Consider the following 15,657-nt stretch of genomic DNA (forward strand, 5'->3'; position numbering starts at 1 on the left):
TGCACCCGGGGGAGTGGGGCCTCCACCCGGAGGTGTTCGGGTGATTGACACTTCGGTGTGGATATCCACAGATCGACATGATGGCCTCTCGACTCAACAAGAAGCTCAAGCGGTATTGTTCCAGGTTGAGAGTCCCACAAGCAGTGGCAGTAGCCGCTCTGACAACTCCGTTGGTCTACCAACTGGTATATGTGTTTCCTCCACTTTCTCTGATCCTAAGAATTCAAAGAAGAATAAAAAGGGAAAAGGTTCAAGCAATCCTCATTGCTCCGGACTGGCCTTGAAGGGCCTGGTACGCGGATCTTATTGAGATGCTGATAGAAGATCCGTGACATCTACCTCTTCGCGAGGATCTTCTGCAACAGGGCTCGTTCGTCTATCAAGACTTACCGCGGCTTCGTTTAACGACATGGCATTTGAACAGCTGATTCAAGCCTGGAGAGGGATTCCTGACAAGGTCATCCTAACTATGGGCCTAATTCTGAGTTGATCGCAGCAGCAATTTTGTTAGCAGTTGGGCAAAACCATGTGCACTGCAGGGTGGGCAGATATAACATGTGCAGAGAGAGTTAGATTTGGGTGTGGTGTATTCAAACTGAAATCTAAATTGCAGTGTAAAAATAAAGCAACCAGTATTTACCCTGCACAGAAACAAAATAACCCACCCAAATCTAACTCTCTCTGCAAATGTTATGTCTGCCCCCCCCCCCCCCCTGCAGTGCACATGGTTTTGCCCAATTGCTAACAAACTTGATGCTGCGATCAACTCAGAATTACCCCCTATGATCCAAGCAAGGAAGGGGGTAAAGTCTAAATTTCTCTAACGTCCTAGTGGATGCTGGGAACTCCGTAAGGACCATGGGGAATAGCGGGCTCCGAAGGAGGCTGGGCACTCTAGAAAGATTTATGACTACCTGGTGTGCACTGGCTCCTCCCACTATGACCCTCCTCCAAGCCTCAGTTAGATTTCGTGCCCGGCCGAGGTTGGATGCACACTAGGGGCTCTCCTGAGCCCTTAGAAAGAAAGTATAGTTTTAGGTTTTTTATTTTCAGTGAGACCTGCTGGCAACAGGCTCACTGCAGCGAGGGACTAAGGGGAGAAGAAGCGAACTCGCCTGCTTGCAGCCGGATTGGGCTTCTTAGGCTACTGGACACCATTAGCTCCAGAGGGATCGACCGCAGGCCCAGTCCTTGGTGTTCGGTCCCGGAGCCGCGCCGCCGTCCCCCTTACAGAGCCAGAAGCAAGAAGAGGTCCGGAAAAACGGCGGCAGAAGACATCAGTCTTCACCAAGGTAGCGCACAGCACTGCAGCTGTGCGCCATTGCTCCTCATGCACACTTCACACTCCGGTCACTGAGGGTGCAGGGCGCTGGGGGGGGGGGGCGCCCTGAGCTGCAATAAAAACACCTTGGCTGGCAAAAATACCACAATATATAGCCCCAGAGGCTATATATGTGGAAAATACCCCTGCCAGAATCCAGAAAAAAGCGGGAGAATAGGCAGCGGAAAATGGGCGGAGCTATCTCCCTCAGACACACTGGCGCCATTTCTCCTTCACAGATCCGCTGGAAGGAAGCTCCCTGGCTCTCCCCTGCAGTCTACACTACAGAACAGGGTAAAAACAGAGAGGGGGGGCACTAAATTTGGGCGCAATATATATATATAATATTAAAAGCAGCTATAGGGGACATAACTCAGTTAGTCCCTGCATTATATAGCGCTCTGGTGTGTGCTGGCATACTCTCCCTTTGTCCCCCCAAAGGGCTTTTGTGGGTCCTGTCCTCATTCGGAGCATTCCTTGTGTGTGTGCGGTGTGTCGGTACGGCTGTGTCGACATGTTTGATGAGGATAATGATGTGGAGGCGGAGCAGATGCCTTTAGAAGGGATGTCACCCCCTGCGGGACAGACACCTGAGTGGATGGGCTTATGGAAAGTAATGAGTGCACGTATAGACTCCTTATATAAAAAAAAATCGACGACATGCCAAATGTGGGACAGCCGACTTCTCAGCTCGTGCCTGCCCAGGCGTCGCATGGGTCGTCAGGGGCTCTAAAACGCCCGCTACCTCAAGCAGACCCAGATGTCGACACTGATACTGACACCAGTGTCGACGACGATGAGTCAAATCTGATGCCCACTAAGGCCATTCACTGCATGATTGAGGCAATGAAAGAGGTGTTAAACATTTCTGATATAACTACAGGTACCACTAAAAAGGGTATTATGTTTGGAGAGAAAAAACTACCCGTAGTTTTTCCCCCATCAGATGAATTAAATGAAGTGTGTGAAGAAGCGTGGGCTTTCCCTGATAAAAAATTGGTAATTCCTAAGAAGGTACTAATGGCGTTCCCTTTCCCGCCAGAGGATAGGTCACGTTGGGAAACACCCCCTAGAGTGGATAAAGCGCTCACACGTTTGTCTAAAAAGGTGGCACTACCGTCTCCGGATACGGCCGCCCTCAAGGAACCTGCTGATAGAAAGCAGGAGGCGATCCTGAAGTCTGTATATACACACACAGGCATTATACTTAGGCCAGCTATTGTGTCAGCTTGGATGTGCAGTGCTGCCGCTGCGTGGTCAGATAAACTGTCAGAAAATATTGACACATTAGACAGAGACACGATCCTGTTAACCATGGACCATATAAAAGACTCAGTCTTATATATGAGAGATGCACAGAGGGAAATCTGCCGGCTGGCATCTAAAGTAAGTGCATTGTCCATTTCTGCTAGGAGAGGCTTATGGACTCGCCAGTGGACAGGAGATGCGGATTCAAAAAAGCACATGGAAGTGTTACCATATAAGGGTGAGGAATTATTTGGGGATGGTCTCTCGGACCTAGTTTCCACAGCAACGTCTGGGAAGTCAGCATTTTTACCCCATGTCCCCTCACAGCCTAAGAAGGCGCCGTTTTATCAGGATCAGTCCTTTCGGACCCAGAAAAACAGGCGTGGAAAAGGCGGGTCTTTTCTGTCCAGAGGCAGAGGTAGGGGAAAAAGGCTGCAACAAACTGCAGGTTCCCAGGAGCAAAAGTCCTCCCCCGTTTCTTCTTCCAAGTCCGCCGCATGACGGTGGGGCTCCACAGGCGGAGCCAGGTACGGTGGGGGGTCGCCTCAAAAATTTCAGCGATCAGTGGGTTCGCTCACAGGTGGATCCCTGGATCCTGCAAATAGTATCTCAGGGGTACAAGCTGGTATTCGAGGCGTCCCCACCCCACCGGTTCCTAAAATCTGCCTTGCCGATTGCTCCCTCAGACAGGGAGGCGGTGCTAGCGGCAATTCACAAGCTGTATTCCCAGCAGGTGATAATCAAGGTACCCCTACTTCAACAAGGCCGGGGTTATTATTCCACACTATTTGTGGTACCGAAACCGGACGGTTCGGTGAGACCCATTCTAAATTTGAAATCCTTGAACACCTACATAAAGAAATTCAAGTTCAAGATGGAATCGCTCAGGGCAGTTATTGCAAGCCTGGACGAGGGGGATTACATGGTATCCCTGGACATCAAGGATGCTTACTTGCATGTCCCCATTTACCATCCTCACCAGGAGTACCTCAGATTTGTGGTACAGGATTGCCATTACCAATTTCAGACGCTGCCGTTTGGACTGTCCACGGCACCGAGGGTATTTACCAAGGTTATGGCGGAAATGATGATACTCCTTCAAAGAAAGGGAGTTTTAATTATCCCGTACTTGGACGATCTCCTAATAAAAGCGAGGTCCAAGGAACAGTTGTTGGTGGGAGTAGCACTATCTCAGGAAGTGCTGCACCAGCACGGCTGGATTCTGAATATCCCAAAGTCACAGCTGGTTCCGACGACACGGCTACTGTTCCTGGGTATGATTCTGGATACAGTCCAGAGAAAAGTGTTTCTCCCGGAGGAGAAAGCCAGGGAGTTGTCATCTCTAGTCAGAGACCTCCTGAAACCAAAACAGGTATCAGTGCATCACTGCACGCGGGTCCTGGGAAAGATGGTGGCTTCTTACGAAGCAATTCCCTTCGGCAGGTTCCATGCCAGAATCTTTCAGTGGGACCTGTTGGACCAGTGGTCCGGATCGCATCTTCAGATGCATCGCTTAATAACCCTGTCTCCAAGAACCAGGGTGTCTCTACTGTGGTGGCTGCAGAGTGCCCATCTTCTAGAGGGCCGCAGGTTCGGCATACAGGACTGGGTCCTGGTGACCACGGATGCCAGCCTTCGAGGCTGGTGGGCAGTCACACAGGGAAGAAACTTCCAAGGACTATGGTCGAGTCAGGAGACTTCCCTTCACATAAATATTCTGGAACTAAGGGCCATCTACAATGCCCTAAGTCAAGCAAAATCCCTGCTCCTACACCAGCCGGTGCTGATCCAGTCAGACAACATCACGGCAGTCGCCCATGTAAATCGACAGGGCGGCACAAGAAGCAGGATGGCGATGGCAGAAGCCACAAGAATTCTCCGATGGGCGGAGAATCATGTACTAGCACTGTCAGCAGTGTTCATTGCGGGAGTGGACAACTGGGAAGCAGACTTCCTCAGCAGACACGACCTCCACCCGGGAGAGTGGGGACTTCACCCAGAAGTCTTCCAGATGCTGGTAAACCGTTGGGAAAAACCACAGGTGGACATGATGGCGTCCCGTCTCAACAAAAAGTTAAAAAGATATTGCGCCAGGTCAAGGGACCCTCAGGCGATAGCTGTGGACGCTCTAGTGACACCGTGGGTGTACCAGTCGGTTTATGTGTTCCCTCCTCTGCCTCTCATTCCAAAGGTATTGAGAATAATAAGAAAGCGAGGAGTAAACACGATTCTCGTGGTTCCGGATTGGCCAAGACGAGCGTGGTACCCGGAACTTCAAGAGATGCTCTCAGAGGACTCGTGGCCTCTACCGCTCAGACAGGACCTGATACAACAGGGGCCCTGTCTGTTCCAAGACTTACCGCGGCTGCGTTTGACGGCATGGCGGTTGAACACCGGATCCTAAAGGAAAAGGGTATTCCGGAAGAAGTCATTCCTACGCTTATTAAGGCCAGGAAAGATGTTATGGCAACGCATTATCACCGCATATGGCGAAAATATGTTGCATGGTGCGAGGCCAATAAGGCCCCAACAGAGGAATTTCAACTAGGTCGATTTCTGCATTTCCTGCAAGCAGGAGTGGATATGGGCCTAAAACTAGGCTCCATTAAAGTACAGATCTCGGCTCTGTCGATTTTCTTTCAAAAAGAACTAGCTTCAGTACCTGAAGTTCAGACTTTTGTAAAAGGAGTGCTGCATATTCAGCCCCCGTTTGTGCCTCCAGTGGCACCTTGGGATCTCAACGTGATGTTGAGTTTCTTAAAATCACATTGGTTTGAGCCACTTAAAACCGTGGATCTGAAATATCTCACGTGGAAAGTGGTCATGTTATTAGCCTTGGCTTCAGCCAGGCGAGTGTCAGAATTGGCGGCTTTATCATGTAAAAGCCCTTATCTGATTTTCCATATGGATAGGGCAGAGTTGAGGACTCGTCCCCAATTTCTCCCTAAGGTGGTGTCAGCGTTTCACCTGAACCAGCCTATTGTGGTGCCGGCGGCTACTAGTGAATTGGAGGACTCCAAGTTGCTAGACGTTGTCAGGGCCCTGAAAATATATGTTTCCAGGACGGCTGGAGTCAGAAAATCTGACTCGCTGTTTATCCTGTATGCACCCAACAAACTGGGTGCTCCTGCTTCTAAGCAGTCTATTGCTCGCTGGATTTGTAGTACAATTCAGCTTGCACATTCTGTGGCAGGCATACCACAGCCAAAATCTGTAAAGGCCCATTCCACAAGGAAGGTGGGCTCATCTTGGGCGGCTGCCCGAGGGGTCTCGGCTTTACAACTTTGCCGAGCAGCTACTTGGTCAGGGGCAAATACGTTTGCAAAATTCTACAAATTTGATACCCTGGCTGAGGAGGACCTGGAGTTCTCTCATTCGGTGCTACAGAGTCATCCGCAATCTCCCGCCCGTTTGGGAGCTTTGGTATAATCCCCATGGTCCTTACGGAGTTCCCAGCATCCACTAGGACGTTAGAGAAAATAAGAATTTACTCACCGGTAATTCTATTTCTCGTAGTCCGTAGTGGATGCTGGGCGCCCATCCCAAGTGCGGATTGTCTGCAATACTTGTATATAGTTATTGTTAACTAAAGGGTTATTGTTGAGCCATCTGTTGAGAGGCTCAGTTGCTTTCATACTGTCAAACTGGATATAGTATCACGAGTTGTACGGTGTGATTGGTGTGGCTGGTAAGAGTCTTACCCGGGATTCTAAATCCTTCCTTATTATGTCTGCTCGTCCGGGCACGGTGTCCTAACTGAGGCTTGGAGGAGGGTCAAAGTGGGAGGAGCCAGTGCACACCAGGTAGTCATAAATCTTTCTAGAGTGCCCAGCCTCCTTCGGAGCCCGCTATTCCCCATGGTCCTTACGGAGTTCCCAGCATCCACTACGGACTACGAGAAATAGAATTACCGGTGAGTAAATTCTTATTATTACCACCGTATATGGAAGAAGTATGTATCTTGGTGTGAGAGCAGACAATATTCCGCAGTGGAATTTCATCTGGGAAGTTTCCTGCTTTTTCAGCAGTCGGGAGTGGACGTGGGCCTACGCCTAGGCTCTATTAAAGTCCAAATTTCGGCTTTGTCCAATGTCTTTCAGAAACAATTGGCTTCTCTTCCCAGGTCCAGACGTTCTTGAAAGGTGTTCTGCACACCAAGCCTCCCACGGCACCTTGGAATCTCAGTTTGGTGCTACAGTTCCTCCAATCGGACTGTTTTGAACCATTACAGGAGGATGACGTAAAGTACCTTACATGGAAGACCGTCACACTGTTGGCCTTGGCCTCAGCAGGACGTGTCTCAGAGCTAGGGGTGTTGTCTCACAAGATACCCTACTTAATTTTCCATGAGGACAGAGTTGAACTCAGAACTCGTCAGCAATTTCTTCCTAAGGTGGTGTCCGTGTCCGCTTTTCACATCAACCAACCTATTGTTCCGGCTGTGACGGACACCTCTGCTACTTCAAAGTCTTTGAATGTTGTGAGGGCTTTGAAGGTGTATATAAAGAGAACAGCTCATCACATAAAATCCGACCCGCTGTTCGTCCTCTATGATCCCAATAAAATTGGATGTCCTGCTTCAAAGCAGTCTATAGCACACTGGATCAGGCTCACTATCCAGCATGCTTATTTCACAGCAGGATTGCTGGTTCCAAATTCTGTACAAGCCCACTCTACTAGGTCGGTGGGTTCTTCTTGGGCGGCTGCCTGGGGTGTCTCTGCTTTACAGCTCTGCCGAGCAGCCACTTGGTCAGGTTCGAACATGTTTGCAAAGTTTTACAAGTTCGATACTTTGGCCTCTGAGGACCTTCAGTCTGGTCAATCAGTTCTGCAGGAACCTCAGCTCTCTCCCACCCGGATTGGGAGCTTTGGTACTTCCCCATGGTACTAAATGGATTCCCAGTATCCTCTAAGATGTAAGAGAAAATAGGATTTTAATTACCTACCAGTAAATCCTTTTCTCGTAGTCCATAGAGGATACTGGGCACCCGCCCGGTGCTTCGTTTTTTCCTGCACTGTTACTTGGTTGAGTTTTGTTGGTTCAGCTGTTGCTGTTCATGTTTCAAGTTTGATTAGCATGGCTTTCCTATTGTTCTGTGTGCTGGTTCGTAATCTCACCACTATTCTTATCCTTCTCTCAAAGTATGTCCATCTCCTCGGGCACAGTTTCCTAGACTGAGTCTGGTGGGAGGGGTATAGAGCACGCTATCAAATTCCTAAAGTGCCCAAGGCTCCTAGTGGACCAGTCTATACCCCATGGTGCTAAATGGATTCCCAATATCCTCTGCGGACTATGAGAAAAGGATTTACCAGTAGGTAATTAAAATCCTATTTTTACCACTTCCCGTTTGCAGTGAACCTCACAAATGAGGTCCTATGGGGCTGATTCTGAGGTGGGAGAAAAGCAAATAAAAGCAGGTAACTTTTGCATCCAGACAAATCGTGTTGCAATGCAGGAGATGAACATACATTTATTTATTTAGATTTGTATGCAGGGGAAAAATAGTCTGCTATTGAATGTAAGAAAGAGAAAACTAAAGTAGCACTGGGTCTAGCACTGCATTATTTTTCTCTATTTTGTATGTCTATTCGGAATTTGCATATACTGTTATCTGTTCTATAAAATGTAATGTCGCAGGAGGCTTCTTGTGTAAACGCCTCCTGCTGCCTTCTCTGTTCCATTGCTGCGTCTGAGAGTATGCAGCATTGCATTATCTTCCTAAACATCGGTCATGTGAGTAACCCTCGGGTTACTCAGGATGAGCAGGAAAAATTCACGCTGCTGAAGCCACTGCAGCCACATTGAAGGACATAGCCATTGGTTTAAGCATGCCTACAAAACGGAATCAACCCCATTCCTCCCCGGTCTCTGCAATGCTGCCTGAAGCCGCCCCCAAATGCTAGCAGTTTTTCAGTCATGCTGCATTGTTTGGGGCGCGGTGAGAAACATCGCAGCCCTGCATCTGGGGTCCAGAAGCATAGGGTTTGGGCACATCTCTGAATTAGGGGGATATTAAGCAAAGCTTGGCGAGTGAGAAAGTACCAACCAATCAGCTCCTACAGAACCTTTACTTTTTTTTAAATACAGCCAGTAAAATGTCAGTTAGTAGCTGATTGCTTAGTACTTTATCTGACAGCTACTGACATTTTACCAGCTGTTTTTTAAAAATGACAGGTGCTGATTGGGTGGTACTTTATCTCCAAGCTTGATAAATATTCCCAGTATGCCATGCTAGGAAAAACTGAACTGGGTGGTAAGAAGGTATAACGTTAATTCTTTGTTAGGTGATCACATGACAAGGAACCCAAGTTTAAAGGCAATTATCTGGTAGACAAAGCTTTATTCTTGCAGCACTGTATTTGTTTATACCTAAAATTGAAGTAACATTTAAATAATTAACGAATAGAGCCTAAAACATTTGTTTTGACTTGGTTGTGCTTTTTCTTCTTCTAGATAATCCGGTGCCTTTTATTGTAAGCTGTTTTAAAACAAAGAAACAAGTCTGCTTGACAAAGAACACTACACTGCTTATTTTGTACATACTTTGTAGCATTGTCTTGAAAATGTAATTCACCATTTGTTCATTAAAAGTTTTGTTTAAGAGCAGTATTCTATTCTGTTGGCTTCTTTACTGTGATGTTTTATTTGTTTTTTCTTTTTTCTCCTGCCTAATGTAAACTTTTGTATGGATATAAATTGTTATACTTTTGCGATATCCCTTGTCAAAAAAATTGTATTCATTTGCAAATTACATTGAATTAATATTTTATTGTAAATAGGAACAATAAAATGCTAAAGTGATCTGTAGTGGGGTTTTTTTATATCCACCATCCCATGAGGTTTACTTGTGATGTTATTGGTGTTACCACGTGGTGAGTTTTATGGTCCACAATATTTACTCTGGGCCTTATAATATTTTATTTATCATCAGTTAATTATATAGTGCACACATATTCCACAGTGCTGTACAGAGAATATCTGGCCATTCACAACGGTATCTGATCTATAGATCTACATTAAAATGGTCTACAGTCAATAGGACTACCACTAATGGTAGACATGCATTAGGTCAAAAGGGTCAAATGGTCGACATGTAAAAGGTAGACAGTTCGACAGGGTCAAAAGGTCGACATGGCAATGGTCGACACACATATGATAGTCTCACACTTTTTTTTTTTTTTACATTTTATTCAACTTTTTCATTTTACCATCCACGTGGACTGTGACTGGGAATAGTAGCCTGAAGCATGGCGAGTGAAGCAAGCCATGTGAGGGCACGCAGGACACTAATAGGGGTGGTTTGTGGCAGAAAAATGACAAAACGCCCCAAAAAAATGGTGTCTACCTTTTTTTGGGCCGACCATTTCCATGTTGACCTTTTGACCCTGTCGACCTAATGCATGTCTACCATTAGTGGTAGACCTGTTGACTGTAGACCTTTTTAGTGTAGATCTAATAATCCACACACATTCACAACAGTCCCTGCCCCTGTGTAGCTTACAATCCATATTCCCTACAACATGCATACACCCCTTCACAGTAGGTTTTTGTCAGCAGCCAATTAATGTACCAGTATATTTTTGGAGTGTGGGAGAAAACCGGAGTACCCAGTGGAAGCCCAGAAAAGCATGGGGAGAACTCCACACAGTTGGGGCTGTACTCAGTGCTGTGAGGCGGTAAAGCTAACATTACACCATCTGTGCTGCCCTATGTGGTTTCTCCTGTATTAAACATCTTCACGCCTTTAGGTGTCCCAGTGTTCTACCAAGGGTCAGATTAAAAGATCTAGAGTAAACTGAAAAGCTTTCCACTGCATAATATACAATAAAGATGTTCTTAAAACAGAATTCATAATTTAATATACTACTTTCCTCCCAGCTAGAAGCACCATGTGATCTGGTTGTAGGATACAGATCATTTATAAAATACAATTAGGATCTGTCAGTCCGACATTTATTCTGTTGGATTCCAATATAATGGAATGTTACAATTTTAGGTTTGCAGTTAAGTGCAGTGAGAGTTACAGATTTTCTAACATTACGTCTTTTGCGTGTGCACAAAAATGTATCAATTCAACTATGGTTCTCTGGCTGTAATTTCCATTTTACAATGTATATTTAATAATAATTTAGCACATATAGTTAAGATGTGTGACCATAGTTTTCAACACAGAAATTAGCTACAGCCTTATAGCACTCGAAAAAAATTCAGAGTAGGCCAAATGTGTGGCCATATCTAAGCGGCCGTCCACCCCTATCCCCCTGCTGGTGGAAGTAACCAACATCATCAGCACGCATGTACACCAGCCTAATAATTGGTGCAAGAGATCTGAGATCTGTCTGCATACACTCACCTGTAAATAGTCCGCAAGTTCATCTACACACCTAATACTTGCTTATCCTTGTCGGCAATCTCTAAGATGCCGACAAGTAACAACCACTTGGCTGCAAGTGGAGATATGACTTACGGTGCATACAAATCAAAATCCCAAGGTCCATCCGCAAACGTAATTGTGTGCAACACCAAAACGTGTGGTATGGCTGCATTTAAGAAACCTGCATATTTACCAGCTGAAATTGGTCACCAGCTGTAAAAGAGGCCCTGATTGTCTTTAACCGTATTGTGGTTAAATACTGCATTTGTCCTTATCTGAGCCATCTCATGTCTTCATACTGTATATTGCACAATCATTTTCATGCCAGATATTACCTCTCCTTGTAGGACAGGAAATGTTATTATGTGTTACCCAGAAATCAGTATACCAAATCCTTTTATGTAGAGAGATTTATAATTTTTTTTTATCAAGATCACCAGATTGCTTTCTTAAAAGAACATAGAAAGCAGATTTGCAAAACTCCAATTTAGAGTTAATCCACGTTCTAAACCACAGGAAAGTTTTGTAGATAATATATAGTAGTACACTAGTATTTTAGAAGCCTGCCACTGCCTAGTTTGCTCTTTGTTTTCATATAATCATTAGCCCCCGGAGGTGATGTTTGTGACTGTGAACCTGTAAATAACACAAGATAAATTGCTCACTTTCTCTCATTCCAGTTCTTTAATGCAATAATGAAAGAACAGCTTGCATGTTCTGTAAAGAAGAGGAGACTGATTTGATTAGTTTTGGACTGAAAATATCATAAATTTGTATTACTGTCAAAGTTAATTTACATTTCAGTTTCTGCTCTTTCATGGAAAATAAAATGTTTATTCCCAGTGATAAGGACGCAAAGTATTTTGTCATTTTCTGTTAGGACGTATACCTTTTTTTAAATTTTAATCTCATGAGTATTTTATTCACATAAATGGCTTCCGCTGCCTCTTACATAGAAACAAAGTATCAGGTTTCTGTTAGAAATGAATGTATTATTTAACATTAACAACAGATATAGCATTTTGCTAGTCATCTTAACAACGCTCTGTCAAGGAGCTCAAGGAGAACATTTCATTTACTACTTTAATGTGTGTTCCTGTTGTTGAGACTTATTTTGTTCAATATAAATGTGAATGAAATCCACCTATTATTTTATAAACATTAGCCTTGATTATTATTAGATGCACAAGTTTTTATTCCATGTAACACTTAAGACCGTGGGGGACATTTACTAAGATGGGAGTTCTATTTAACATGAGATGTTGCCAATAGCAACCTATCAAATTCCAGGTATTATCTTGAAGAAGTTGCTAGATAAATGAGAAGTCAAATCTGATTGGTTGCTATGGGCAACATCCCATCCCAAATAGAACTCCCATCTTAGTAAATTTACCCCCGTGTCTATTGCAACAACTTTTACCCAGGTATTGCTGCTAAGACAGTACCTGACTAAATAAAATAGTACTTCTACTGTGATGAATGTTTTCCTCACTAAGTCCATTTCAGTCTTACTGCTAATAAAAAGTATATATGCATTTCATATGTCACATCCTTCTGCTAAGAATGAGCTAAATAAAACGTTCATGACTCATAAAGCATAACCGAGTTGGATCCAATTGGGCAAGCATTCAGTACCAAGAACTATGCTTCGTTTAAGTTGAACTACAGAGGGTAAATTGAAACGATTACAGAACCAAAATTTCATTAACTACTTTCCAAAAAGCTCTGTAAACTACAGCAAACCGCTTAAATACTCAAAATGGGAAGTAGTCTGTTTAACAGTCAATAATTCAATTAACTATATTGGGGACAGGAGAATGTCCATGTCATGTTAGCACAGTTGTAATGTTATTGTAAGTTTGTCAGAAGTATAACTTTATATATGATACTTTACATGTTAAATTTATACTGCGGACACGGTTACAAAACATTGTTATATTACAGCTGTGCAGGCATTATGACCTTGGCTTTCTAGTAGGATGGCCTTATGGAGTCTGCACCACACCCAAACCCTACCATCAGCCCAAAAAAACTGGAACTCATCGGACCACTCCACATGGTTCCAGTTTTCCAGGATCCATTAATGACATCATGAGTCCAGGTGAGGTGCTGTGTCTGATGTTGTAGTGTTAACAGTGGCACTCTGGTGGGTCTTCTCCCATATCCCATGGAAGCTAAAGAACAGTGTACTGGCCTGCTGGATCTGCTTCTGGTACCTCCTGCATTGAATGTGATTTGAGTTAGTATTGGTTGTAATTTACTGTGGCCGGAGATCCCGTCGGTCACATGGGTAATGGCCGAGGCACTAAAGGGGTTAACCCTCTGTCCAGCGCCATTTCAAAGGACAATGGGTGCTTGACACCACTTTTAACTTTGGACTGTTGAAATGTACTACCGGCGCCGTGTGCGGAGTGTTTAGCACTGTGTGCAATTGGAGAGTTATACACTACGTTTTATAATGTATTTGTAGCTTATATGCTCTTAGTGACTTTGGGAGCAGTCATGGTAACTCTCAAATAGGAAGTCATACGCTAAGTAACCTCCTAGTGTGATAAGACCCTTTGATGCTGGTCAGGACACAGCAGGTAATGTGCTTGGATTCTGCAGTTCCTGTGAGAAGGTGAAATGACCCCTAGGTGGTCTTTTGTTTGACTGCTATTGGGAAAATCAGTTTGTTTTCAATGATTTCCTGTATATTCACTCCAGATACGTGAATGTCAGGGGGGAAATAATTTGTATACTTTGTATAACTTGTTTTCCTGTACCATTTGTTACAAATACAGACACTACTGTATAAACTATAGAATCTGTGTGATCAAAGGAGAATAGTAAAGTACCAGTTTGTAAAAGATACAGTTTAAACTGCACCAAACTTTGTCTGTATGACAGGAAGGAGGAAATTGATTCCTGCAGTCGTTATCTGCTTTTAAAATGTAATTTATATTTTGTAAGATATCCTAATTGGATGGAAAAGAACCCAGGGCGAAACAACCCCCTGAGGTGCAGTTTTGGTTTGAGATAAAAAGAGGATGCCTGCAAGCCTCAGAGTGTATTTACCATCTTCTATCTGCTGTGAACATCTGCTGTAATGATGTTGCCCCTAGAAATAGGGAAGAGTTCTTTTTACAACTATTTCAGCGAATAAACATCTTTTGCTTCAAGAAGACCGCTTCAACTTGTGACCTGCAGGGTTATGCCAAACATATCTCCATTCTTCGGCTGTTTTGGGTACACCCAGCATCTCCAATCGCTGCCTTCCACCAGTTAGCGTGCCGTGCTCGTGCAAGCGACTAGTGGGTATTCATCAACACCACCCAGGTGTGGTAAGACAGCGTGTCGATGCATACAGAGCAGAACTGTGGTTCCAGACACCACGGGAAGGAGGAGTCTGGTGGTGGCAGCATAGTACCCATCCACTGCACAGTGGGTGGAATCAGTAACAGGCGGTTACTGATGGTAAGCAGGAATCCCCTACTTGGCCAAGACCCGTGTGACCTAAACTCCATTCTGTGATGGTGGGACGAGAGGCGGTGAGGGGTTTCGGAACTGTCTGGTCACAGAACTCATGGACAATTCTGGCCAGATGCCACTGGTCACAATATTAAGCACCTGTGATCGGCCACTGCACTGTCCACATTGGGTGGTTATGCCTTCCATAATATTTTCTCAGTACACGTGACACCGTAGATTGAGGAATGTTGAATGTCCCATTCGAGCACCCACTATCATGCCCAGTTTGAACTCTGATAATTCACATTGCTTTGCCATGAACAGCCTAGCCGGTGTTCAAACTGACTCATGGGATGTCAGATTACAACTGATGCAGGTCTGGGCATTTCCAAGATGTCACAGTATGGTGGCACCACCTACCATTACCTTTACATACTGCTATCCCATGAGTTTTGGCACATCAGTGTATATTTCTCCAAGTGGACATCATCTTCCACTCATAGTGATGGGCACTCCGTGAGCCTTGTGTGTTACCATCTCCAGACATCTGCATGTCTTCACATGTTAAATGAGGCAGCGGAAGCAACCACATAGGGTTTCTGGTGATACAACCCTGGCACTTCAAACAGAAATGCTCCCATATTGTTAAGCTAATTCCCTGTTACAAATATATTTTGTCTTTATTACTACACATCAAAGGCAAATTTGGTACCATCCACCAAATATCTAGCTGGATCTGTCACAACATGTTTTCCTTCTCATGCTTCCATAGCTGCCCTCCATTCTTTACTGTACTAAGGATGAGATCCTCACCATTCTCTTTACCCCACCACCTGCCCCGCAACCCTGTTGACTCTCAACTTCCTAAATCCATCTGTCTTATGCTTGTCTGCATCTAGCTAACCTTTTCAAACTATCCCTCTTTAGCACGTTACCTTCCTTCTTCAAATGTACTCATCTCTTCTATCTTTAAGAAATTATTCCTCAAACCAACAGTATGTCTTTCCCAACTGTTTAACCATTACAGTTCTACCCTTTGCTTCTAAACTATTTCAGTGGCTTGTTTACAACTGTCTGACCAAACATCTCTCTACTTATTTTCTCATTTACTTTCTTTCATAGGCACCTTTCACTTCCTTGACCTTTGTAATACTGTTCACATCCTATGGCAAGCCTGACCAACCCTTGGCTCGCAGGCTGTTGTGAAACTACACATACCAGCATGCCCTGCCACAGTTTTAGCATTCCCTAATAGAAAAACTA

The 15,657-nt window shown here is 44.6% G+C and overlaps 1 protein-coding gene across 1 annotated transcript in view; it reads left to right on the forward strand.

Moving 5' to 3' along the window:
* FAM174A (family with sequence similarity 174 member A) overlaps positions 1-11,793 on the forward strand; it is a 139,603-nt gene extending 127,810 nt beyond the window's left edge. Inside the window, exon 3 of the mRNA XM_063964070.1 lies at positions 9,024-11,793. Within this exon, the coding sequence (XP_063820140.1) occupies positions 9,024-9,027 (4 nt within the window). The 3' untranslated portion in view covers positions 9,028-11,793. The remainder of the gene's footprint in view (positions 1-9,023) is intronic.
* Positions 11,794-15,657: the final 3,864 nt, after the last annotated feature.

The sequence above is a fragment of the Pseudophryne corroboree genome, chromosome 1, assembly GCF_028390025.1.
Source record: "Pseudophryne corroboree isolate aPseCor3 chromosome 1, aPseCor3.hap2, whole genome shotgun sequence".
NCBI lineage: Eukaryota > Metazoa > Chordata > Amphibia > Anura > Myobatrachidae > Pseudophryne > Pseudophryne corroboree.